Source organism: Xyrauchen texanus, chromosome 36 (genome assembly GCF_025860055.1).
Source record: "Xyrauchen texanus isolate HMW12.3.18 chromosome 36, RBS_HiC_50CHRs, whole genome shotgun sequence".
NCBI lineage: Eukaryota > Metazoa > Chordata > Actinopteri > Cypriniformes > Catostomidae > Xyrauchen > Xyrauchen texanus.
In genome coordinates this window covers 17,483,988-17,508,462 of record NC_068311.1, presented here as the reverse complement: position 1 = coordinate 17,508,462, position 24,475 = coordinate 17,483,988, and the positions used below count along the sequence as shown (strand labels likewise).

General features: G+C 36.2%; 4 protein-coding genes across 6 annotated transcripts in view; 1 reads left to right on the top strand and 3 right to left on the bottom strand.

Moving 5' to 3' along the window:
- Positions 1 to 215: 215 nt before the first annotated feature.
- On the top strand, positions 216 to 4,668 carry LOC127630011 (intraflagellar transport protein 20 homolog). 2 transcript variants are annotated; one of them, XM_052107379.1, is made up of 5 exons: positions 216 to 346; positions 1,656 to 1,821; positions 1,974 to 2,059; positions 3,547 to 3,650; positions 3,769 to 4,665. In XM_052107379.1, exons 2-5 carry the CDS (start codon positions 1,695 to 1,697, stop codon positions 3,848 to 3,850), a joined length of 399 nt encoding a protein of 132 aa, XP_051963339.1. In that variant the 5' UTR covers positions 216 to 346; positions 1,656 to 1,694; the 3' UTR covers positions 3,851 to 4,665. The 2 variants fall into 2 exon arrangements, with proteins under 2 accessions (XP_051963339.1, XP_051963340.1); XM_052107380.1 differs by having other exon boundaries at positions 292 to 341; positions 3,769 to 4,668.
- Positions 4,669 to 4,725: 57 nt separating this feature from the next.
- Positions 4,726 to 6,347, bottom strand: tmem97 (transmembrane protein 97). The gene is made up of 3 exons (XM_052107378.1): positions 6,045 to 6,347; positions 5,828 to 5,972; positions 4,726 to 5,680 (listed from the first exon to the last, which is right to left on the bottom strand). Exons 1-3 carry the CDS (start codon positions 6,156 to 6,158, stop codon positions 5,406 to 5,408), a joined length of 534 nt encoding a protein of 177 aa, XP_051963338.1. The 5' UTR covers positions 6,159 to 6,347; the 3' UTR covers positions 4,726 to 5,405.
- Positions 6,348 to 10,086: 3,739 nt separating this feature from the next.
- Positions 10,087 to 16,068, bottom strand: si:ch211-167j9.5 (fibroblast growth factor receptor homolog 1). Its single transcript, XM_052107200.1, has 12 exons — positions 15,937 to 16,068; positions 15,326 to 15,406; positions 15,053 to 15,137; positions 14,407 to 14,611; positions 14,100 to 14,238; positions 13,864 to 13,962; positions 11,798 to 11,958; positions 11,574 to 11,711; positions 11,378 to 11,489; positions 11,165 to 11,264; positions 10,938 to 11,037; positions 10,087 to 10,849 (listed from the first exon to the last, which is right to left on the bottom strand). Exons 2-12 carry the CDS (start codon positions 15,348 to 15,350, stop codon positions 10,790 to 10,792), a joined length of 1,224 nt encoding a protein of 407 aa, XP_051963160.1. The 5' UTR covers positions 15,351 to 15,406; positions 15,937 to 16,068; the 3' UTR covers positions 10,087 to 10,789.
- A 480-nt stretch (positions 16,069 to 16,548) lies between these two features.
- usp32 (ubiquitin specific peptidase 32) overlaps positions 16,549 to 24,475 on the bottom strand; it is a 116,331-nt gene continuing 108,404 nt past the window's right edge. For both annotated transcript variants that reach the window (XM_052107198.1, XM_052107199.1), the window contains exons 31-34: positions 23,268 to 23,517; positions 22,661 to 23,097; positions 19,246 to 19,338; positions 16,549 to 19,073 (exon numbers count right to left, since the gene is read on the bottom strand). In XM_052107198.1, coding sequence (XP_051963158.1) covers positions 18,900 to 19,073; positions 19,246 to 19,338; positions 22,661 to 23,097; positions 23,268 to 23,517 — 954 coding nt within the window. In that variant the 3' untranslated portion in view covers positions 16,549 to 18,899. The remainder of the gene's footprint in view (positions 19,074 to 19,245; positions 19,339 to 22,660; positions 23,098 to 23,267; positions 23,518 to 24,475) is intronic.

Here is a 24,475-nt window from a genome sequence, read left to right as displayed (position 1 = left end):
CAGTGTTCTGGCGCTGAACTGCAGGAGATATTTAACTACGGACTCTTTCAATTTTAGAACAAGGGGGACTGTGGTGTGTGATGTTAGCTATAAAAATACGTTTTACATGAACCTCTGGGATTTATAGTTAGATATAATTATTTATTGGTTATGTGATAAAAAAAAGTGTTTTGTAAATTATTATAAATACATTATGGCCGACATAAATATAAAAGATTTGTTTGTGCCCCCCTCTCACTCATCAAGAGGTGGACCGGTCGTCGCCTGGCAGCCGAGACTATCAGACAGATGCGAGGAGGCGGTCAGTTACTCCAGCCGAAGTGCCACATAATCAAATAAAAGTAAGGTAGGTTGGAGGCATCTGATTATCTATTTCACTTGATTTAAATTTCTCAGTCGATGTAACAATTTGAGAGTGTAATTATGGACCGTTTTATGTATGATCACCAAGCTACTGAACTTGTCTGGTCAAGGTCTGTTTGCTTTTGTTTATCTATTCTAGCTCAATACCAACACAGACCTTTCAAAAATATTTGTGTGCAGTAGCATTTATTCGTCCTATTTGTAAATGTGATTTACTGAGTGGATAATCCGAGATGTTTTGAACGGCAGTTTATTGACAGATCACTTTAACCAGCTAACTAGCTAATCGGTTAGCTAGTTTACTGTAGTCAGTGGATCTGGTGACACATGTGATTGCATATTGTGCTGCAACATCAGCAATATTTTGCTGCATTTAGGGGTGCTTAACAGAAATAATGAGTTGGAATAAAATGGCAATGGCAAAGCATTGTAGTTCAACTGTGACAGTTGTTTTATGTAGTTGTGTGATTCTCAGAAACTTGTCAAGAATATGTCCTGTTCCCAAGTCCCGTACAATAAAATCAAAATACATTTTGCATATAGAAAATGAAGCCTGTTTTTAGGGGCATTAAGAATTTTTGTGATGTTATTTTTATGTTAATTCTCCACAATAATTATGATGGTCACATTATTTACATTTATGCATTTTGCAGATTACAGTGCACTTATTACAGGGACAATTCCCCTGGAGCAACCTGGAGTTATGTGCCTTGCTCAAGGACATAATGATGGTGGCTTTGGGGATCGAACCAGCAACCTTCTGATTACCAGTTATGTGCTTTAGCACACTACGCCACCACCGCTCACACCACCACTTTGCAAATTGCCACCTACTGGGCAGGGAGGAGAATTTATAGTAAAAAATGACTTAAATATTGATCTGTTTCTCATCTAGTTGTATGGATTATTTGTATGCAGCCTTTATGTGCTTTTTGGAGCTTCAAAGTTCTGGCCACCATTCACTGGCATTGAAAGGACAAACAGAGCTGAAATATTCTTCTAAAAAGCTTCGTTTGGGTTCAGCAAAAGAAAGTAAGATATGCACATCTGGGATGGCATGAGTGTGAGCAAATGATGAGAAAATTTAAATTTTTGAGTGAACTATCCCTAATGCTACAAAATTTAGGGTTAATTTTTGTCATGCTTAATTTATATAGATAAATATATATATAGATAGATAGATAGAGGCCGGGGTAAGGGGTAATATGACCAGGACATTTTCTTGGCAGGTTTCGTGAGAATCACCCAGTCTATAGCTGAAAGTGTTATATCTACATTTCATTATCGTTCAGTTTCCATCAACCATACAAGCAGTTTTTGGTCCGCTGGTCATGGCTAAAGACCCGTTGGCAGAGGCTGGTCTTCATTTTGATGAACTAAACAAACTACGAGTACTTGAGCCTGACGTGAGCCAGAAAACCACAGAGCTCAAAGAGGAATGCGAGGACTTTGTTGACAGTGAGTTTCATTTTGCTTTTTATTTTATTGTTGTAGATTACAGTTTATCGATTGGAATGTGCAGAGCGAACAGCATTTATGTCTTCTGGATAAAATGTTTGGCATCTACTAGTGTTTCAGTGTACAGATCAATAACTTGTTTCTGAAAACAGAGATTGGCCAATTTCAGAAAATTGTTGGTGGACTTATTGAACTAGTGGATGAACTAGCAAAGGAAGCAGAAACCGAAAAAATTAAGGTATGTACTTTCATTTACAGTGCATCTAGAATGTATTCACAGCACTTCACTTTTTTCCACATTTTGTTATGTTACAGCTTTATTACAAAATTTATTAAATTTATTATTTTCCTAAAAATTCTACAAACAATACCCCATAATGACAACGTGAAAGAAGTTTGTTTGAAATCTTTGCAAATGTATTAAAAAAAAGAAATCTGCCATGACACTCAAAATTGAGCTCAGGTGCATCCTGTTTCCACTGATCATCCTTGAGATGTTTCTACAACTTGATTGGAGTCCACCTGTGGTAAATTCAGTTGATTGGACATGATTTGGAAAGTCACACACCTGTCTATATAAGATCGCACAGTTAACAGTGCATGTCAGAGCACAAACCAAGCCATGAAGAACAAGGAATTGTCTGTAGACTGCCAAGACAGGATTGCATCGAGGCACAGATCTGGGGAAGGGTACAGAAAAATGTCTGCAGCATTGAAGGTCCCAATGAGCACAGTGACCTCCATCATCTGTAAATGGAAGAAGTTTGGAACCACCAGGACTCTTCCTAGAGCTGGCCGCCCGACCAAACCTAGCGATTGGGGCAGAAGGCCCTTAGTCAGGGAGGTGACCAAGAACCCAATGGTCACTCTGACAGAGCTCCAACGTTTCTCTGTGGAGAGAGGAGAACCATCCAGAAGAACAACCATCTCTGCAGCCCTCCACCAATCAGGCCTGTATGGTAGAGTGGCCAGACGGAAGCCACTCCTCAGTAAAAGGCACATGACAGCCTGTCTGAAGTTTGCCAAAAGGCACCTGAAGGACTCAACCCATAAGAAACAAAAGATTGAACTATTTGGCTTGAATGACAAGCATCATGTCTGGAGGAAACCAGGCAACACTCATCACCTGGCTAATACCATCCCTACAGTGAAGCATGGTGGTGGCAGCATCATGCTGTGGGGATGTTTTTCAGCGGCAGGAACTGCGAGACTAGTCAGGATCGAGGGAAAGATGAATGCAGCAATGTAAAGAGACATCCTTGATGAAAACCTGCTCCAGAGCACTCTGGATCTCATACTGGGGCAAAGGTTCATCTTCCAACAGGACAACAACCCCAAGCACACAGCCAAGATAACAAAGGAGTGGCTACGGGACAACTCTGTGAATGTCCTTGAGTGGCCCAGCCAGAGCCCAGACTTGAACCCGATTGAACATCTCTGGAGAGATCTGAAAATGGCTGTGCACCGACGCTCCCCATCCAACCTGATGGAGCTTGAGCGGTCCTGCAAAGAAGAATGGGAGAAACTGCCCAAAAATAGGTGGGGGTATTATTTGTAGAATTTTTGAGGAAAATACTGAATTTAATCCATTTTGGAATAAGGCTGTAACATAACAAAATGTGGAAAAATTGAAGCGCTGTGAATATATTCCAGATGCACTGTATAATGAATACAGTGCACATTAGTATTATATTCATTCAGAGGATCTTGATGATTATTCTACAGGCCATAGGTGCAAGAAATATATTGAAATCGGTTGAAAAGCAACGTGAGGCCCAACAGCAACAGCTTCAGTCTCTGATCGCAGAAAAGAAAATGCAGTTGGAAAGGTACACAGTCGTATTTGGCCTGTATTCAGACTACGTGGTGATCAATAATCCATTTGTGCATTAAATTCCTAACTGTAATCAGACCATAAAATTATTACAATTCTCTTTTGTTTTGCAGATATCGAATAGAATATGAAGCTCTTCAAAAAGTGGAAGCAGAGCAGAATGAATTCATTGACCAGTTTATACTGCAAAAATGAGTGCCGTTTGTTTTCTTCTATAACATCCTGTCTTTTGGACAAGTGATGCTATGCATCTCTCTTACAGTGACTTTCCAATAAGTGCTGGGCCCCAAGTTATAGGTTAATTGAGTTGATCAGTCAATAGGTGACAACCTTCGACTATTGTTAACATTGAGTGCTGTTGCATGGCCAGTTCCAGGGAAAACACACTTCCCACAATAGATCATAATCTCAAATGAATACTATTTATATACAAATTAAGTTATTTATACTATTTATATGGAAGATTACTTTGTAAATGTAATAATTTTTACAACAGGAATATACAGTATTTGCATGTTACTGTAAATAATTCCATCATGAGACATCATGGGATAAATGTTTGCTTTTTTTTTCAATTTGTAATTCAACTGCTGTTTGTGACTTGAACCCATTTACAATTTTACTTTATCATATTCTCATGACATCTTTACATTTTGATTGTGGGACCACACCAAACATATTTAGCGTTGGATAGAAAGCAGACCAAATAGTGCATTCATTTATTATTTGTTTACATTTACCTTACTGGGTAGATCATCAGGGGTGTTATCTCAATATTTGAAAAACTTAATACAAATTTGAAGTACACTTAAATAAAAATATATTTTGCAATTACATATGTGTATTTTGTCATCGGTAAACAAAATATGCAAACAAATACAGCTTTAGGTCAAAAAGTGCAAAACATAAGGAAGCTATGGCAACTAAATGAAAACAATCTTAAAAGGATAGTTCACCCAAAAATGACATTTCTCCCATCGTTTACTCACCCCCATGTCATCCCAGATGTGTTTAACTTTCTTCTGCTAAACACAAAGGTTTTTAGGAGAATATCTCAGCCCTGTAGGTCCATATATATATATATATATATATGGACCTATAGGGCTGAGATATTGTGCTTTTTGAAAGGTCCAAAAAGCACATAAAAGCAGCATATAAATAATCCATTAGACTCCAGTAGTTAAGTCCATGTCTTCAGAAAAAATATGATAATTTTCTGTGAGAAACAGATCAATATTTAAGTTATTTTTTACTATAAATTCTCCTCCCTACCCAGTAGGTGGAGACATACACAAAGAATGCAAATCGTAAAAAACAAAAAAGTGAAATTGGAAATATACAGTAAAAAAAGATGTTTCTCACCCACAACAGTTATCAATACTGAAGACATGGATTTAACCACTGCAGTCTTATTGATTACTTTTATGCTGCATTTATGTGCTTTTTGGACCTTCAAAGTTCTGGCCACCATTCACTTACATTATATGGACCTACAGGGCTGAGATATTCTCCTAAAAACCTTTATTTGCGTTCAGCAGAAGAAAGTCATATGCATCCGGGATGGCATGAGAATTTTCATCTTTGGGCGAAATATCCCTTTAATGTTCAAAGGCTTCATACAATTTCCAAATTTGTAATCAGTACCAGATTAAAGTAGTAAGTAATTTACAATGAATCCAGCCTTACATACATATATATATCAAAATGACAGTGGAATGTGTTTAAGTCTTTGGAAGGGATGAATTGACATCTATCTTTTCTTCTTGGACTTTGAGGAAGCTCTTCCACTTGGAGAGGATGAGTTATAAGCTGTGCTGAAAAGCATGGTGAGCAGAATCATGATAGGGATGATAAGATATGGAACATAAATAGACACCAGGGTCAGACGCTCATGCAGAGTTTGCGGACCTGGATGTGGTACCAGAGGAAAGTTATGGAAAAGGATGTGGCCTAAAATGGGGACCAGAGTGGTGGCCACATGAACGGAATAAACAATTGCTGGTGTTCTGATCCATTTGCAGCCACCTAATAAACAAACAAATAGGCAGGGACAATTTGACTATTGTATAAAGCCTAAATTGTCACCACTAGATGTCACTATTGTGGCACTCAAAACTGATTTCATAAATAATTTACTCAAATGATAGAATTAATGTTTTGACCAGAACTGACCCTTAAGAAAAGCGCATGCTGCGACTGGGAAAAAGGGCAGCTGCACAAGAGCCTCACAGAACACAAAAGATCTAAACCACACAGGTGGGTCCATCACCATTGGATCATTGAATTCGGCAGCATACCACTGCAATACGCTTTTCAGCTGTAAAACAAATAATCACATTAACCCTTAACCTAGATATGTGCTCACTCACGATTAATGACACAAACTTACCGCGGGTGGATAAACATGTTCAGGAAATAAGGCTTGAACATCAATGAGGACAGTGATTGGAATGTGCGATGCAAAATAAATAAAATATACAATTTCTAAGACGCGAAGAAACATTTCGAATGAGGTTAGTCAATGAAAAACGTGAACTATTTAACAAGTTCCTCCTCTGTCAGAGTTGTGTTGCAACAGTGGACGGCTTCAGTCAGTGGTCTGTGTTGAGTAGCGTGTTGCTCCCCGTTTCTGATTGGTCTTTCTGCTCGGTTATTACTGGTCTCTCTTCCCATTGGCCAATTAGCTCGGTTGATTCCTGGAATGGGCGGATTCCTGATTGCTCATTGGCTAATTATCACGGAGCATAACCGTAAAACACAACCCATACAAACTACCATAGTAACAATTTGTTTCTCTCCAGAATGCCTTAGATACTCCAGTTAAATACAACATTAAAGACCACATCTGTCATCAGTTTAAAAAAAGATACCACATTAAATTAATATTTATTCAATCATTGTAGTAAATAATATAACTACTATAACTTACCATTGGAAAATCTGAAGGAAAATGAAGTGAAGGTGAAGCACAAGCCTATGAAGTCCAGAATCACGGAAGTTTAATTTGCCAATTTTTAAGATGGGTTTTTATAATAGGGTTTTTCAACTTACGAGTAAAATAAGATGTGGAAAAATTACTTAACGATTTTTATTTTGTTCTACAACATAAATTACACACAGTTATACCTCAAACATTAATTTTGAAGCAGGATTGTATTGCAGAATCAGCTTTATTGTCAAGTATGCTTACAAATACAAGGAATTTGTATTGGTGACAGGAGCTTCCAGTGCTCAACAATACAACAAACAATACAAAATTATTATACATATACGTACATACACACACCTTCATACATACACACATACACATACATAGTGCAAATCTAATACAAATCTGTTATATAAAGTACAAAAATACAGTATGTTATGTACAGTATGTAATGGCAGAAGAGGATATGTTGGATAATATAAATACTTAACTGTGTATTGCATAAATTATTGCTCAATGGGGCGGCTTTAACTGTTTATGCATAGTTTTTATTAAACACACAGTGGCTTCAAAATTCACATTTGAGGTATTTAAAGTAGCCTAAGTAACTTATTTTGTATAACAAAACGTCCTCATATCATTAAGTAATGTTTTCCACAGACCTTATTTTATTCACAAGTTGAAAACCCAATTTTAAAAACCCATAGGAAAATCCAGAGGGAACCATTGGTGAATTCTCATCCGGGTTTGTGGACTACAACCTCAACAGCTCCTTATTCACAGTAGCACCATCTTGATTTTTGATGGGAATGAAAACAATGCTGTGAGGGATACTGTTTCTTCAATGACATGTACGGATAAAGATGTCAAAAAGCTCCTAGATCACATCAAATTTTCCACAACTCTCTTTGTGAAATTTCTTGGATATTTTTTCAATGTTTCATCAGCAGAATGATCCAAAAAAAACTTTAAACAACTGTACAACCCATTGAAGAGACCTGAAGATAGCACTGCTGTGAATAAGGTATTAAAGGGACAGTTCAACCAAAAATGAAAATTCTCTCATCATTTACTCACCCTCATGCCATCACAGATGTGTATGACTTTCTTTCTTCTGCAGAACACAAACAAATATTTTTAGAACAATTTATCAGCTCTGTAGGTCCATACAATGCAAGTGAATGGGGTCAGTCCTTGAATCTCCAAAAAGCACAAAAGCAGCATAAAAGTAATCCATAAGACTCCAATGGATAAATTAATATCTTCTGAAACTATATGATAGGTGTGGGTGAAAAACAGATCAATATTATGTTTTTTTGTACCATAAATCTCCACTTCCACATTCTTTTGTTTTTGGGTAATTAGCATTCTTTGTGCACATCTCCACCTACTGGTCAGGGCTGGCCAAAGGTGGAGATTTATAGAATTAAATATAATTTATCTGTTTCTCACCCACACCTATCATATCACTTCTGAGGATGGCATGAGAGTGAGTAAATCAGGCGTGTCACTAGACCCCTTTTACTGGAGCACGTGCCCCGGTATAAATCTGCTGTGCCCTATTAAAATCTCATGTTTGAGTTTGAACAATTTACTTTATTTGTCAGTGCATTCATTTAGATTGATAATACCGGAAAAAAGAAATGGATCTATCTAAATGCAACGCAGTAACCCACTCAATCAACGCTTGTAAAAGCAACGCAGTAAAATGCGCGCAGAAATACATGCCCGTGTGGCGCGCGCCTGTGCGCTTCATATACCCAAAGCCACTGCAGCGTACACACACACACACACACACACACACACACACACAGGTTGCTCCAGCTATACGTACGTTACAACTTAGACTAGTTGTGGCGTAAATGGGCAATAAGTCAAAATACGCACTACTAAATATATGAGCGTTGCACCATTAAACTTAGGTAGGACATAAACCTACATATAAACTAAATATTTACTGAAGCCTCCGACCAGGAGTAACGGATGGGGAAAAAAAGCAGACTCGTTTAATGACATCATTGTGCTCATGTTTTCCGTGATAGTCAATAAATCATTTCGACATATATTATGATGTTGGCATTTACAGTCGTTTACATTTACAAGAGAGCGAAAAAAACCTTTAATTTAAGCGGCTCTTCAGCATGAAACCGTTCAAACGGTGCAGTTTTAAGGATGCATTGCCCGATGTCAAGTTTCAACATAAATTAAGTATATAAGATATTAAAATTAATAAATATCTATTTTTCCAGCCTGTTGAATTAGCATTTATTTATCACCCCTTATTTAATTTAAGATACAGTTCCTATTTATTGTTATATACACAGGGCAAATATACGAATTATCAAATCTACTTTATAACGTAGCCTATCATATTTTAATGGGGGTATAATTTATTACAGCTGACAGTTACACGAACAGACAAGGTTTGAACATCAACCGTAACTAGATCAAATTGAAGTTTGCGGCTTTTTAACACTTCTGTGTATAAATGTTAAGGCTATTTATTGGATCAATACAGGTAAAGGTCATATTATTCGACTACGCATTACTTTATGGAGAGTTTATGACCTACTAGTTAAGTCTTACCTTAAGAACAGGTGGTGCAACCAAATTAAGCACAGACTTAGTTACAAACTAACTAGTAGTTACTAAACCCTTAGTGTGAACTTTACCTCCCAACTTACGCAAAGCTGGTGCAACCCTACCCAGGTGTCAGCACACAAGTCAGAATTGAGGTAGGTGATGAAAACATGATAAAACTAACGTTTCTAAATAATACCGATGGTCTTATTTTGACATACATTATTGGCTCCTGTATACAGATGGACAAAATAAAATTATTTGGACGAAGCAGGGATAGGAAACTGAAAGGAGAGATCAGTTTGTGAGAGGTAAACAAACTACATGATAAACAAAGCCGTCAGAGTCAGGTGAAAAAGCATCAAGTCTCAGGAAAACCTATGTCAAGTGTTTCGAATTGCAGAGAAGAATCAATCTTTCATATATTAAATTAATTTAATTCACTAGCACTAGTTTAGGACACTACATAAACAGTTGTCAGTAACAATGACTGCTGTGTGCTAATCGCCTAGCAACTGAAAATTACTATTGGCTTGTTTTGAGTTGTAGATGCAAGTAAACTTAATGAGATTCAAACATCAGTTTAAACTTACACCAATTATGTTAGCTAGCTAGTTATTAATTTATAGAAACGACACTTCTGCATTTATAAAGTTAGAGATAGCTCAGCTAGTTTCACAAGCTAGCAAACAAACTCAGCCAGTTTAGCTATACCAACTCTGCCTAGCGACCAACTCTGCTCATTCTGAGCCCTTTTTGTCTATAGCCCTTTTCGATAATGTGTAATATAGAAGAATGCAAATGTGCAAGATAGTTTCTCCAGTTTTGTTATTTGCAAATACAGTGTAGGCATTTTATGCTGTAAAACATGTTGAGAATGTTCATGTACAGTATGTTGAAGATATTTTCTTAAAGATTAATATCTCTACATGTTTACCTTTCCCAGTACTTGTTGCAGTGTTGGAATAGTGGGTTAAGCAAGGTTTTGTATAGTGCATTGTGTTGTACACTTCTTGCACGCAGCAGGCTTTCAAGAAGAAGAAAAAAAAAAAAGCAATACGAGTAATGGGAGAGCTGTGCAACAGTAGACCTTTATGTCTAGCAATGCCCCTGGAGAAAATGATGAGAGAATTTTTATTTTTGGGTTACTATCCCTTTAAAAACGTATCAGTAAATTATATGGAGGTAATCATTTTTCATCACAAAAGATGTGATAATGTTTGGAAGATTTTATTTTCAAAATTGTACAAGGAAACGTGTCAAAATATTAACATTTGGTTATTAGAGTTGTGTAATGTCCTTATTTACAAACGTTGTTAAAAGTATGTACACAATTAACAGTGTTACATTAGAACCATTGTCACAAAATTGAGTTAATAGCATGGCCAGGTCTAAGGGGCATTGGCCCTAGCATTGCCCCCCTCCCCCACAACACTTCCGAAGCTGCTGGAACCAATGGCGAAACACGATCAAGGGGACCAACCCAAGCTAAAGGATCAAGGAGTAGCATCCCCCGTACGACAAAGAAATAAACAGTTGCCCACCTTAAAAATCAAAATGCCCCCCCAAAGATCATATCCCAGTACCACCCCTGGTTATTAGGTGTGTGTGAAGCAATGAGTTGCTTATTTTAGTTCAGTGTCTTCTGCATTCATGACCCTTTGGTTGCTAACGTCCACATAATCCTGCAACAGATCGATAATGCCTTAATCACTTATCTGCAAGACAAAGGTATAAAGATTTCAGAATGAATCAAAGCCTATGGTGACTCACCCCGTCACTTTCCACAATATTCTCCAGGATTCTGACAATGTCTGTAAATGAAGGTCTGGACGTGTAAGGATCCAACCAGCAGTCTTGCATAACCTGTTCTCTACATTTTAAATAGAACATAAATTCCAATAATTATTGAAAACACAAAGCACCATATTAAAAAAATGTTCAGCATCTTGACAATAACAGTAGATCTATTGCAATGACAATAAATCATTCTAACTCACATCTCTGGACGGCAGGTGCTTGGAACAGTATTCTTATTTCCAGCACAGATATTGTACACCACTTGCTCAGATGAGTTCAGGTTTGGGTAAGGCAATGTTCCTGTGAAATTTAAAATCCAATATATACAATAATGGCTTTTCAATTTGTGAAATGTTTTATTCATTAAAAGCAAAAATCTTGTTTATGGACCAATATATTTGGATATTTCTCACCAAATGTTTGCAATTCCCACAGCAAAATACCAAAAGCCCAGACATCTCCCTTAAAGCTATAGTAGTTTTTCCGGAAATACTCTGGAGGGTACCAACGCAGTGGCACACGTTCCTAATAACATTGGGGAGAGACAGATTTAGGAGGATGATCAATGAGGATCCTGGCTAGAACAGCTGCCATTGGTTATTAGTTCACCTTGTGTTGTTTTTTCCTGCTACTGCGCCTACTCCTCATGCGGGTCAAGTCCCTGGCCAGGCCAAACTCTGTTACTTTCACCTCCCAGGGGAAACGACTCACCAGAATATTCCTCAAGGCAAGGTCACAATGCACTATCTGGAGAGTACACAGAAAACATTCAATATCATTCTTTCCACGATCATTTTGAGATTAGCTTTATTGTGTGCGGCCACTTGTGATACCATTTTTGAGCGCAAGTGTTCCATGGCCAAGGCGACGTGGTAGGATGCGATAGTGAATTGGCTCTGCAGATCGGGGTCGGTGCTCAGATTCTCTTTGTGTTTCTGAACAAAACTGCGCAGCGTGCCATAGCTGATGAACTCCATGATCAGCACATATGGCTCTGAGGAAACAGACACCGCTTTGGTCACATGATGAAACAACTACATTAGTATTTTTTTAGTTTGACAAGTTTTCCTAAAATGAATGCAAATAATATTAAATGAGAGAAAATGCTTGCAATATCGCATTTCAATATTGACTGTGCGTTAACATGTATGAATGGGTTAATTAAAGGAATATTTCGGGTTCAATACAAGTTAAGCTTAATCAACAGCATTTGTGGCATAATGTTGATTACCACGAAAATTCATTTTGACTCTTATCTCCTTTTACAGTGAGGCACTAACACAAGGAAATCAATGGGGCCAATATGTATAGGGTTTAAAAGCAGAAATGTGAAATGTATAAGTGTATAAAAACCCTAAAGATTAATTCATCTGTTTTTTTGGCGTGATTATAGTTTATGGCGTTATGTTGTTGTAAAAAGTTGTACATTTGAATATAACTATACAGAGAAGGTTAATAAGTGGTTTAATGACACTAAAATCACATTAATGCACATAATATGTTTTGTGGCTATACTTTTGAAACGGTGAGTATTTTAATGCTTACGGGTTGGCCCCATTCACTTCCATTGTATGCAGTGTTGTGTAAGTTATCCACTACAAATGACTAACTACTTCTCTTAAATTAGAATCAGATTACTTTACTTATAAGTCTATTTAAAAATTATTACATTACTAATTACTTTTTTTTTAAGTTACTTTCTAAAACACTTGATGTTTTTGTTTTTCCACTCAACAAATTCTAAATAATGTCTATTTTTTACTTAATTGTCGCACACACTTCAGCTGTCACAGGAATACAAAAAGGCATTCATATTCATTTATATTTTAACTGTATTACATAAAAATAATTTGTTTTTTAAAATATTTGTTACCCAAGTAATGTACTTTTTTTTTTCTTTCCCCAGTTTGGAATGCCCAATTCCCAATGCACTCTAAGTCCTCCTGGTGGTGTAGTGACTCTCCTCAATCCGGATGGTGGAGGACAAATCCCAGTTGACTCCGTGTCTGAGACCGTCAATCCGCGCATCTTATCATGTGGCTTGAGCACAAGTAATGTACTTCAAAGTTATTACTTTCAGTATTAACTTCAGTAACTGTAATCTGATTACAATAATTTAAAAATGTAATGTATTACACTACTTTTTGTGCCCAATAATAATTAGATTACAGCAATTAATTACTTTGTAATCGGATTACACCCAACACTGATTGTGTCTCTCTTTGTAACCCAGATTTGTAACTTTTTTTTTTTTAAAGAAAACGAGGGACAAGTCAACATTTCTGTGGTAATCAACATCATGCCACAAATGCTTTTGATTGAGCTTAACTTTTATTGAACCCAGAAAATTCCTTTGACATAGTTAAAACAAAATAACATACGGCATATTCTTTATATATAGTGCTGCTTAAAATCCCACATTGAACATATGGGATTGAAAATCTAATTTAAACGTGGATATAAATAAAGTTTTAGGATGTTATGTTGAATAAGAAATATTTAAAATTCTGCACTATAGCTCACTCTTCAGATAAGCAATTTGTGACATTGACTAGGTTAACATCTTAGTATGAAGGTCAGATTTCTTTGCTTCCACTGAAGCACACAAGATGCTTTTTGGAGCATTCTTAAATCAACATGGATCATCATCAGGTTTTGCACAAACTTGTGAAGTCCATGCCATCTTGAGCGCATGTTGCCGGTAAAGTACAAGCAGGAGATACCAAGTCAATTTAATTCAACTTTTCACTCAATGAAAAATAGACTATCAAAATTTGAAAAATGCTGAATAGATTTTTACTTTTGATTTGTATATTTTGCTGCATAGCTGCAATAGTGATTCTTCATTAAAGTCACATAATGCAATAGTAGAGCACAAGAATAAAGCAGTGTGTCTTACCCTCTGTTGTATTCCAGTCTAGCAGCTGCATTACATTTTTATGATAAGCCAGCTTTCTCATTATAGAGACCTCATTTTCCATCTGCTTAGGGGTAATACCTGCAAGTGACGGCCAAAACATAATCTAAACAACTGAAAGATCATATTTACGATTTTCACACATCTTGATCCAAACAATATCTGCATGCATTTAAATGTGTAAGATGGTAGTAAAATACTTTCTCATGCTGTTCTACCTTCTTTTCCAATTTTGCAAGTGATCATGGAGTGGCCTTTACAAGTGCCTCTTGTAATTCTAGCTTTGTAGAACACCCCTTCTCTCCCCGCCTTCATGAGCTGAATGAGGCTCAGGTCTGCTTTTGTGAACCGGGGAACCTGAAGATCATTGTTTGAGCACTATACAAGTCAATCAATCACATTTGACTACATTATATACATTTACATATTTTATATATGTGTCTTAAAGCTAAAAGTAAGCATGCGCCCTAATTATTATGTTATTCATAAATAAAAAGGCTTATTTTCAACTAAGATGTAGCGTACCTGTTGGAGAGGCTTCCAGGGAAATATACAGCTTGGCTTTTTGTCATTTGTTGTTTGTTGTTGTAACGGCATTGCTGCAGTGTTGTCCACTGGTTCAGGAGGGGCCGGGACGATGGTAGACGGAGGGGGAGAATCTCGAACTGAGAGGCTCACATCAGGTCTCCCACATCTCAGCTCTCGTATGATCTTCCTCATTGACCGATACCTTAGAAAAGAAACGGAAGCTGAGAATTTGTAAATGTGGGTATCATTTTACAATAAGGTTTGTGTTAACATTAAGTACCATGAACTTACAATGAACAATATATATATTTTACAACATTTATTATTGTTCATTGTTAGTTCATGATGCATTAACTAATGTTGATGTAAACAACTTTGTGTTAAAAATGTATGTTGAAATTAACATTAACCATGATTAATAAATGCTGTAAAAGTATTTTTCATTGTTAGTTCATGTTAACAAATACAACCTTTTTGTAAAGTTTTACCAGTGCTGATTTATATTGTATTTTTTATTTAATGTAATAAAATTATGCTTGGATGCTAATTTAAAAATAGTACAACACATGACCAAGTTTTATCAGAAAGAAAAAAGGGTCTATAAGGGTAACTATTTTTAAACCTAGTGATTAATAAAATGTACTTTTTTAGGCAAAGGAATCCAACCACAATCATGAAGAGGACAGTAACAGCATAGAGAGAGATAAGGATGATTTTTTCAATGCCATCTGTAAAAGAAGAGGTGAAATACAACAGATAATCCCCATTTTACCCAAACACATAAAATGAAACCGTTTCCAATATGCATTATAAATCTAAATTAGTTTAATTTAAAGCATACATTTTTCCTCTTATTATGAAATTGTTTATACAGTTTAACAGCTATTGAAACAAATGTATATGCAAATATACTTACGGAATTCTCCTTCTGACATTGTCATGATGAAATGGAACGCATCAAAAATGTTTAAGTCATCTGAGAGCTATTCGAATAGTACTAAAAGAGGGAAAAAACAAAACAAAGATTATGTGTATTGTATCACAGCCTTTTGGTAGATTTTTATGTGATTAATTTTCTATCCTCAAAACAAAAAAAATCTAAGCAAAAATAAAGAAATAATCAAAGCAAGCAAAAACAAAACAAAACAGCAAAGCAAAATAAAAACTAAGCAAAACAAAAAAGCAAAGCAAGCAAAAACAAAACCCAAAACAAAAAAGCAAACAAAGTTAAACAAAAAAGTAAAGCAAAGCAAAAAACAAAACTGCAAAGCAAAACAAAAAAGCAATGCAAAACTAAGCAAAGCAAAACACCAAAGCAAAACAAAAAATGAAGCAAAACAAAAAATGAAGCAAAACAAAAAAGCAAACAAAAAAATGAAGCAAAAAAAAAGCAATTCAAGCAAAAACATAACAAAAAAAACCAAACAAAGCAAAAAACAAAACAGCAAAGCAAAATAAAAAAAAACCTGATGATAATACAAAATACAAAAACCTGAAAAGTAAAAGTGTAAAATATATTTTGCTTACCTTTTAGGAAAAAATTAAACAGAGGTTCCACACAACCCCAGCCTAAAATCATTATATAATGCGTACCGTTCTACCCTTCTTCAGCATGCATGAAGACCACTGAGGGTGAGGTGCTCTTCAGAACAATACGCCACAATTCTAGACTACAGTGCTTGTGGTTTAGAGCAGAACATTTCTATAAGTAGCACAGCGTGCAGGTCGATGCATTTCCTGACTAAAGCATGCTAGCCTCCAAATATACAAACTGAAAATCTATGTGACCTATCCAGCGCACAAACAAGGTCCTGAGATCACGATTGTGATCGAGTTTAGTTTGCAAATATCACTAAAGGGAAAAATTCGGGAGGAAAAACTGACACTCAATCAAGGAAGGACTGTAGATGTCCTGTATTAGGTTAGTTAAAATGTCAAATGTGGCTTGAATTCAAGAAAGTCTGACTGATGGCACTGGACGGTAAAGAGACAAACAGAGGGAGGTGTGTGGTTTCCTCTTTGCTGTTCAAGGAAACACCTCGCATCATCCACTAGCAAGCCATGCACATTAAATAAACACATACTTTCATGTAAATCTGTGAAACAGAAGAGACACAAGCGCTACTGCATTTGGCTGCATTTAATTTGTTTCTTGAATAAGTGTTACAGATCAACAGTATCACTCCATATACAACTACAAATACATTTGTACAGTTCATTTTCAAATACATCCTTTTCATTGGTTTATTTACAAAACATGTATGTACATTTGTCAGTGCAATGCCAATTTAAACAACACTTTACAAAATAAAGTTAATTAAATGAATACATCTCTAGCAGTTCATCAAAATTAATTTAACAAAATTATAACTAACAAACGTGGACAAAGACACACATCAGTAGTTGATTGCACTACTTGAAAAGTGATCATTTTTGCCATATTAATTATCCCTGTATCAATAAATTCTGTGAAAGTTTAAAATTCAGCTGTATGTTTACCATTACTGTAATATTAATGCAGCCTTTAGTTAGACTAAAAGCACACTTATAATTACAAGTGAAGCCAGATTTCAGTTTGAGAAGAGTGAAACATTGTTTAGGAAGACCATCTTGTACATTTGATTTTCAATGTTGGATAGCCATTTTATTTATTTTAAAATTAAATATCTACAAATTGTTTACAGCTCATATAACATATTTGCATTACTCTTGATTAATTTAATTACGTACAGTAATACAGTTGTGTTTATTTCACAAACATTTTCTCTTTTTTTCCGACAGGGATAAAAATTTTTTTAATGGCATACATTAAGTTATAATATTTTTTTAAGTACAATTTTTTTAAAGTACTACAGCAGCAAAATAGGTATCGATGAATGATTCCCAGTGACTTCCAAATGTTTTAATGCCCCACTCATAGGAGGAGCTCATTCAGTTGATGAGATGATGGAAAATAAGAGCCATTCAATATTTCATACATATTTCACAGTGGTAATTAAGATTGGCTCAACAGAAAGGCTGCTAGTAACCTGGAACACCCTCCGACACAGAACTCCAGAGATTTGAACGCTTTAGGCAGAGTGCTGTTCTCTAAGAGCAAACGTTGTGAAATTTCCATCCATTCTAACAAGACATTCATACAAATAACAATGTCCATACAACAGACCTCTTTCTTATGCTTTCTTCAACAGTATTCAATAATTCCCTAAAACGATGTACATTACCAGTTTCAAACTTTGGCTTGGACATGTGAAGTTTCCCTTGTGAGACAATATTGATCAGATATGTGTCATGTTGCCGTTTTTAGTTTCTGCTGTCAGCAGTATGTAGTGAAGCAAGAACTACAGTAAAAACAGGAAAACAATGTATGGTTACAGCACTATTGTTGAGGACGCTGTGGTTTGATCTGACTGCTAAGTCTAGAAAGTGAATGTGTTTGAAAGCCCCAGTTTAGGCAAAGTGAACTTCTTCATAAAAATAACTTGTTTAAAAAAATTAAAAACAAACAAAAAAGATTATAAAGCTAAACATATACTCTTTAAAAGAGAAATGAAGCATGACAATAAACAATCTTAAATAAGATTAAAACTAAACTAAATATTATATGCATAATTTGGCAGCTGAGCAGAGGGAGGACATTTTATTAAGTGGTAAAAAAAATATTTTATAATGAAATATTATGGAACTCTTTTGTAAAGTGAATTTTGTCCGTAAAGAAAGTAGTCTACTGCCCCCCCAATGATATAATACTGTCACATGGATTTTGAATTAACAATTGGCCAATTAATGGCAAAAATGTGAGGTAGTGTACGGAAATTACATAGAAAAAAAAAAGACAACAGAAACAAAACTATATGAAAAAACAAAAACATGAAAAAAAACGAACAAAAATGAAAACAAAACAACATAAAAACATGAAACAAAAATTAAAACAAAACAAAAACATGGGAAAAAACATTTAGAGAAATCTTTAGGGCTCTTTAATAGCTGTAATTTAGATCAACGCAATTCCTAATTAAAATAATAGATTCTCGCTATTAGCGTTCCAAAAAATAGCAATAAAGGAGCAAAAGCTTATGATACAGTTATATAAACACATCATTTTTATGCAATTTAGATTTGCATGTGTGGGCTGCAATGTGAAAGAATGCCCAATTTTGTCTGATAATCATGCTATAGAGGGATTGGCTAACTTCCAGTCCAGTACTGAATAATTTTGTTTGCTTGGCAACGGCATAATCGGTATAGATCTCTCTCTATTCACTCGTTCACATGTTGTATCTCACTTACCCCCTCACTCATCTAACCGAGGTGGCAGGTACCTCTATTCTGAAAGCACAGTCAGTGACTTAATCAGGCCGTTCGACTAACTGATATTTTGTTCTTTCAACAAATGATGGTCCTCTGGGGCAGCGCTGCAGTTTCAGTCTTCATTGCACTGGCATACTGACAAACTCCACTAGTGTATTTTTATGTGGAAGAGCATGACATCACTGAAGCACACAGTACTTCTTGTAGTCTGATTCAAAGTCTTCATCCATGCTAGTGGTGTCTGTCATCTTTTTGCCCTCTGTTTTTGGCAAAAACTGTGAGTAGTCCACTCCCTGCTGCTCGTAGAACAGGATGTAAGCTGAATCTGTGTCAATTTCATCCGATTGAACTTCCTGAAGAGAACACATGAAACAGTTTGTTTCAACTGCTGCTTAATACTTTGTTGTCTGAACATTTTCCATGTATGTATTAACATCTTCATTTTCTGCAGAAAGCTGCAAAGAGTGCTAAACTATGATAATGTCTGAGACGTCAAAGAACAAACACAGAGAGCGGGGCTCATACCTTGCAGCTGCTGTCGTTGTAACAGTACCATTTTTCATTAGGGTTTTTGGCATAAGTCACATAGTGTCCCCCTCCCATTATTCCTGAATGGCACTAAAAGGAAAACAATATAATTTGTGTCAAAGAGATATCAAAATGTAATAATAATAATAAAAACATTATTATTTATGCAACTATAGTTTATATCAACACAACCTTCAATCAGTTTCCTGATTAAAATAATAAATTACTAGATGCAACAATCAGTCTTAGTTGAGATCATAGAGAAATATCTCTGAAACACTATGGTTGTAGATGTGCAATATGCTATTGTGTATTGACTGTCAACTTCTAATTAAACAACCGTTAGTCCCGGTGCACTAATTTGATTGGACAAGTAGAGTTCCAAGAATGTTTTACACTGCATTCATTGTCCATATTCACACCATAGAATTCAAATTCTATGGTTTACAACATTATAACCAAACTATTTTCATTGGTAGAGCAAAAACAAAAAGCAAAAAAAAAAAAAAGATAAAAATAATAATAGTGTGTCTGAAATGACAGTTACTTGATATCACTCTCATCCTTTTTGAACTGTAAAATCAAACTTATATTGCTTAATTAAGTGGCACATTTAGTTGTATTGTATGGAATTTAAAATCTAACAACCCTCTTTGGACACGTTGGAGAAAACAATCGTTTTTGGCTTATAAATGTTTTTTTTTTTTTTTACTCGGCAGACAACTAAAAAACAACTAAAAAAAGATATTAAACAAAGAGGCAGAGTGCATCGTCACATACTGTGTATATATAGTTTTCATACAAATGACTTCACGTGCTATAGTAAACGTGTATAATTTACTTCATATTTCGGTTTAGCTTTTTAAAAATGTACAAATTTCATGTTCTATCAATTTATATGTCATGAAATTACATTTATAAAAATGATACAAGCTGTTGTCAATATTTAAAATGTTTCATAATGTATAACTGCCCCTTCAAATAATTTGATATTTACAAATTGTTTACACTTACAACCAGGCTTTGGCGATATGACCAAAATTCTATATCACGGTAATGGAATATACCACAATTTAGATTTCTTTTCCTTTCGGAAAATCAACAAAAATTATATTAAATATCCATGTGGGCAGTAAGCAAAACATTAAATAACAATATTCTTAAAAGGTTTGGTTGATAAAATATACATGAAGACAGGCATATAGCCTACATTCAGGGCCATGCTGTCCACATAAGCAAGGGAAGCAGTGCTTATTACCTAACAGAAAGCTCAAATTAAAAATAACACAATGAAATGTTTAAATATAATTGTTAATATAAACTACTGTTTCCGTTCAAATTCGTCATCTTTAATCTCAGTTGAGCGGTACAGACATTTATTCATTTATTCGCTTTGGTACTACCCCTCATGTATAAGCACTTCATAGTATGCTTTCTCTGATTCCATTGTTAACCACCCTTCCATTCAACACTGTATGTTCATTCAAACTGAATCACGCCTGCTACTACAAATGGCCAAGTTAAGCATGCTTACAAAAATGAGTAAGCCAATCAGAAGCTCCTTCCTTCAGTCACACTATCTGATTTTAGTTTTGTATCAATACATTCAAGTTCACGTAATGTGTTATCAAGCACTAAAATGGATATCTGCAGTGTAAGCAGATAACCTGCGCGGATTTGGCAAAGTTAATTTAAATGAAATATCATGAAAGAGAGGCTATCGAAACCTCAAGTGGGCGACTTTTACAACAAAGTGACAGAGATGTTAATTTGTATAGAGGGACGCATGGATTTTGTGTTCAAGTACAGGTAGTTTAATGTAGTTATTAAAAATCTGTGTTATTGATACTAGGTCATTGTTTCTGGTTAGTCTGAGACTATGAAATGGTGATCTGGCAATCAAGTCTGTTTTATAGTTCTAAGGTTAAGGCGCAGTGTCCTGCTAATAAGGATGTAGTCTGTCATGTCTATTAATATGTATATTAAATAGATTACTTTTATGGTGTATTAATTATTTTTTTTTCTTTGGACCTTGACAGCAGTGGTCAATATGAACTGTTTATGTATGGAAAAGAGCAGTGTTTGGTTCTCAAAGAAAAGATGGTGTTAAGATTCTACTGGGGAAAAAAAAACCCATAGGGACAACTTGAGGGCATTAAATAATTTTGTGTATTTTCTTTTTGCTAGCCAGCTGACACAGTCAGGTCATTTTACTGATACATCAGTGATGAAAAGAAATTCAAATTATATTCATGTTTTCTTCGATACAGCACAAAAAATAAAGAAAAGATTACTAAAACAGGCAAATTGCTGCTAGCAATGCAGACACAGTGGTAGTCTTGTACTGTGTAAATTTCTGTGTGAAAAAAAGTGTATCTTTTAAAAACAAAAATTTGGGGCATTTATCGCATTTGAAGCCTTTCAGAGCCGAGGACAATTATATTTGTGACCTGAACACCCGTGCCCCCCCCGCCCCGCCGCCAATGAGAGAAAAAACGCTTCTCTGTAATTAAACATCAGCAAACCCCTTCATTTGTTTTGAATTTAGCCTTCAACTATAAACTGCAAACATTTTTTTGCAAATATACTGCCTACTACATATAAATGCACGGTTGACTGAGGTGTCATTTATTACAAAATTCCTGAGGGAATTTACTCAGTGTGATCGCTTCTCTCTCCGTGTTTGCAGAGGCAAAGATGAGGGTAGGAAAGCTTGATGCCGTCAGCAACAATATAAAAGCAGAAGGGAGGATGGTCCATTACACACTACGGAGAATGGAGTGTTTTATTAACAAGCTCTTCATTTTCTCTCAGAATATAAACTGATAAGAACCTGATCATCCATGAACGTGAGAAAACTGCACCTTTAAATGCAAAAAGTAAATTCCTTCATACATTCTGTAAATTTTTCTCTGTGTTTGTCTATCGCTATCAGACTCACGTGCAGCCAGAAGCATTGAGCAAACAGTTACCACGATATAGACGGTAAAGATAAATGTTCACTGGTAAGATGTTCATTTTATTCAGTCCCCACGATATATACAGCCATACCACCCAGGCCTACTTATTACATTACTCGCTTTGTGCGCTGAGACACAACACGCAGTGAAAAGATGTATGTGCTAAAGTTCATCTTTGCCAAACCTCAATCATAGGCAAATGCAATCTGAATATTTACTAGACAGTGACTAATAACAGAAATGTATTTATTTGCATAGCAACAATAAAATAGCGAACTTTGGTCACATATGCTGCTGTCAAGGAGAACTGCCTATACTACATATACTATGGTCTGCCACTGAGCGTCAAAGTATTTAGTGAAATGTGATCAAAGATTTAAGGAAAAATAAAAACAATTCCAGTCACCAAATACGACTTTGTTTAATGAAAAATACTGACAAGAGCCACTTACTGAGATTGCATATAAACTGTAGAGGGGCTCCAGGCAGATGTCATTTCTTTGGTGAGGGGTATCCAGTTCGGTGCTGGCCTCTGTGTGTCCATTACTCTGACTGCTGTCTTGTCCCAGTCCATTCACCATGATGACATCACAGTCTGTGCTCGATGCATCCAGTGACCAGGAGTCCTGTGTGTTTGCATTAGACAGCACAGCCGTCCCCTGATTCTCACAGTCTGTCACTAAACCTTGTTCTGGCTCTGTCTCAGCATCCTTGCTGCTGCTGGTGATACTGCTATCCAGGTTTTCTTTACTGTTGGACAGCCGATGTCTACTGCCCAGCTGCGGTAGACGCAGACGGCCCTGTTTCCATCCCGTGTTCCTGGGGCTGCTACTGGGGCTGCTGTTTCTGCTCAGTGGGCTGCTCACCCTTCTGATAGAGCAAGGTGTGCCTGAAACAATAATGCAACCATTTTTTCACATACTGAGATTGTGGTTGATATACTGTGTGTGGTGATGAAATCAAAGTCCACAAGTATTCACCAGGTGTAAGATCAGTTCACAGAGAATCTCACCTAATGTTTAAGGAGCCAACATTGAAAGACAAACGACAAAGACAGACCTTTGCCAGAGGTGGGAGGACTGGCCACAGTAGTAGACGAGACAGAAGATACAGATGAGTCTCCTCTCTCCAGCTTCTGGAGCTCCTCTACCAAGCACTCGCTCTGGCTCTGCAGGCAGCCCATGCTCTGAGCCAACTCCTGTGGGGCCAGGAATGCACTGGGGTCGAAGCTCTCTCGTGGAAACTTCACTATCTTCTGAGACTTAATCCAACGGCCATTGACAAACTGGAAGCGTTTCAAATGAACAATCTGAAATAAGACAAACAGTAGAAAAACATATTAAACCAATTCAGGGCAAATCTAACAAAATGTAATTTAAGTTTCTGTAATAAAAACACCCAGGTGATGACTAAGGCTGCACAAATAATTGAATTAATTTAAAATTATGATATGGCCTTGCACAATTACTAAAGCACAAAATATGAGATGTAAAATGGATTAGAGCTGGGTAAAAGTATTGATTTACCGATGCATCGCAATCTTCGTATTTTTCACAGTTTTGGGTTTAATTGGATTATAAAGTAATTATTTACTGTAATATAATTACTTTTAGGCAAAAAAAAAAATTAAGTTCTTGTAATCAGATTACAGTTACTTATTTTCACTGAAAGTAATTAATTTTAAGTACATTAACTTTGGTTACAAATATAAAAAAAAAAATATGTATGTGTAATACAATTACAATGTGAATCTGGGTAGCTCGGTGAGCATTGATGCTGACTACCACCCCAGGAGTTGCGAGTTTGGATGTAGGGCATGCTGAGTGACTCCAGCCAGGTCACTTAAGCAAACAATTTGGCTCGGTTGCTAGTGAGTCACATGGGGTAACCTCCTCATGGTCGCTATAATGTGGTTCTCGCTCTCAGTGGGGCACGTGGTGAGTTGTGCGTGGATGCCACGGTGAATAGCGTGGGCCTCCACACGCGCTACATCTCCACCGTAATGCATTCAACAAGCCACGCGATAAGATACACGGATTGACGTCTCAGACACAGAGGCATCTGAGATTCAGCCTCCGCCACCCGGATTGAGGTGAGTCACTACGCCACCACGAGGACTTAGAGCGCATTGGGAATTGCGCATTCCAAATTGGGGAGAAAAAAAAAAAAAACTTTGCCTAACATCTCCTTTTGTGATCCACAGAAGTGAGCAAATGATGACAGAATTTTAATGTCTAGGTGAAGTATCATTTTAAATGTTTTCAATT

Bases quoted from the DNA above. Each gene is read 5' to 3' on its own strand.
- LOC127630011 (XM_052107380.1), top strand. From the start codon at position 1,695: ATGGCTAAAGACCCGTTGGCAGAGGCTGGTCTTCATTTTGATGAACTA. The intron at 1,822-1,973 runs GTGAGTTTCATT...TTCTGAAAACAG, and splicing joins ATGCGAGGACTTTGTTGACA to AGATTGGCCAATTTCAGAAA. The intron at 3,651-3,768 runs GTACACAGTCGT...TTTGTTTTGCAG, and splicing joins AAGAAAATGCAGTTGGAAAG to ATATCGAATAGAATATGAAG.
- tmem97 (XM_052107378.1), bottom strand. From the start codon at position 6,158: ATGTTTCTTCGCGTCTTAGAAATTGTATATTTTATTTATTTTGCATCG. The intron at 5,973-6,044 runs GTAAGTTTGTGT...TTTGTTTTACAG, and splicing joins AACATGTTTATCCACCCGCG to CTGAAAAGCGTATTGCAGTG. The intron at 5,681-5,827 runs GTCAGTTCTGGT...TTTGTTTATTAG, and splicing joins AGCATGCGCTTTTCTTAAGG to GTGGCTGCAAATGGATCAGA.
- si:ch211-167j9.5 (XM_052107200.1), bottom strand. From the start codon at position 15,350: ATGACAATGTCAGAAGGAGAATTCC. The intron at 14,239-14,406 runs GTACGCTACATC...AATGATCTTCAG, and splicing joins CCTGGAAGCCTCTCCAACAG to GTTCCCCGGTTCACAAAAGC. The intron at 11,038-11,164 runs GTGAGTTAGAAT...TTTAAAATGTAG, and splicing joins AGCACCTGCCGTCCAGAGAT to AGAACAGGTTATGCAAGACT.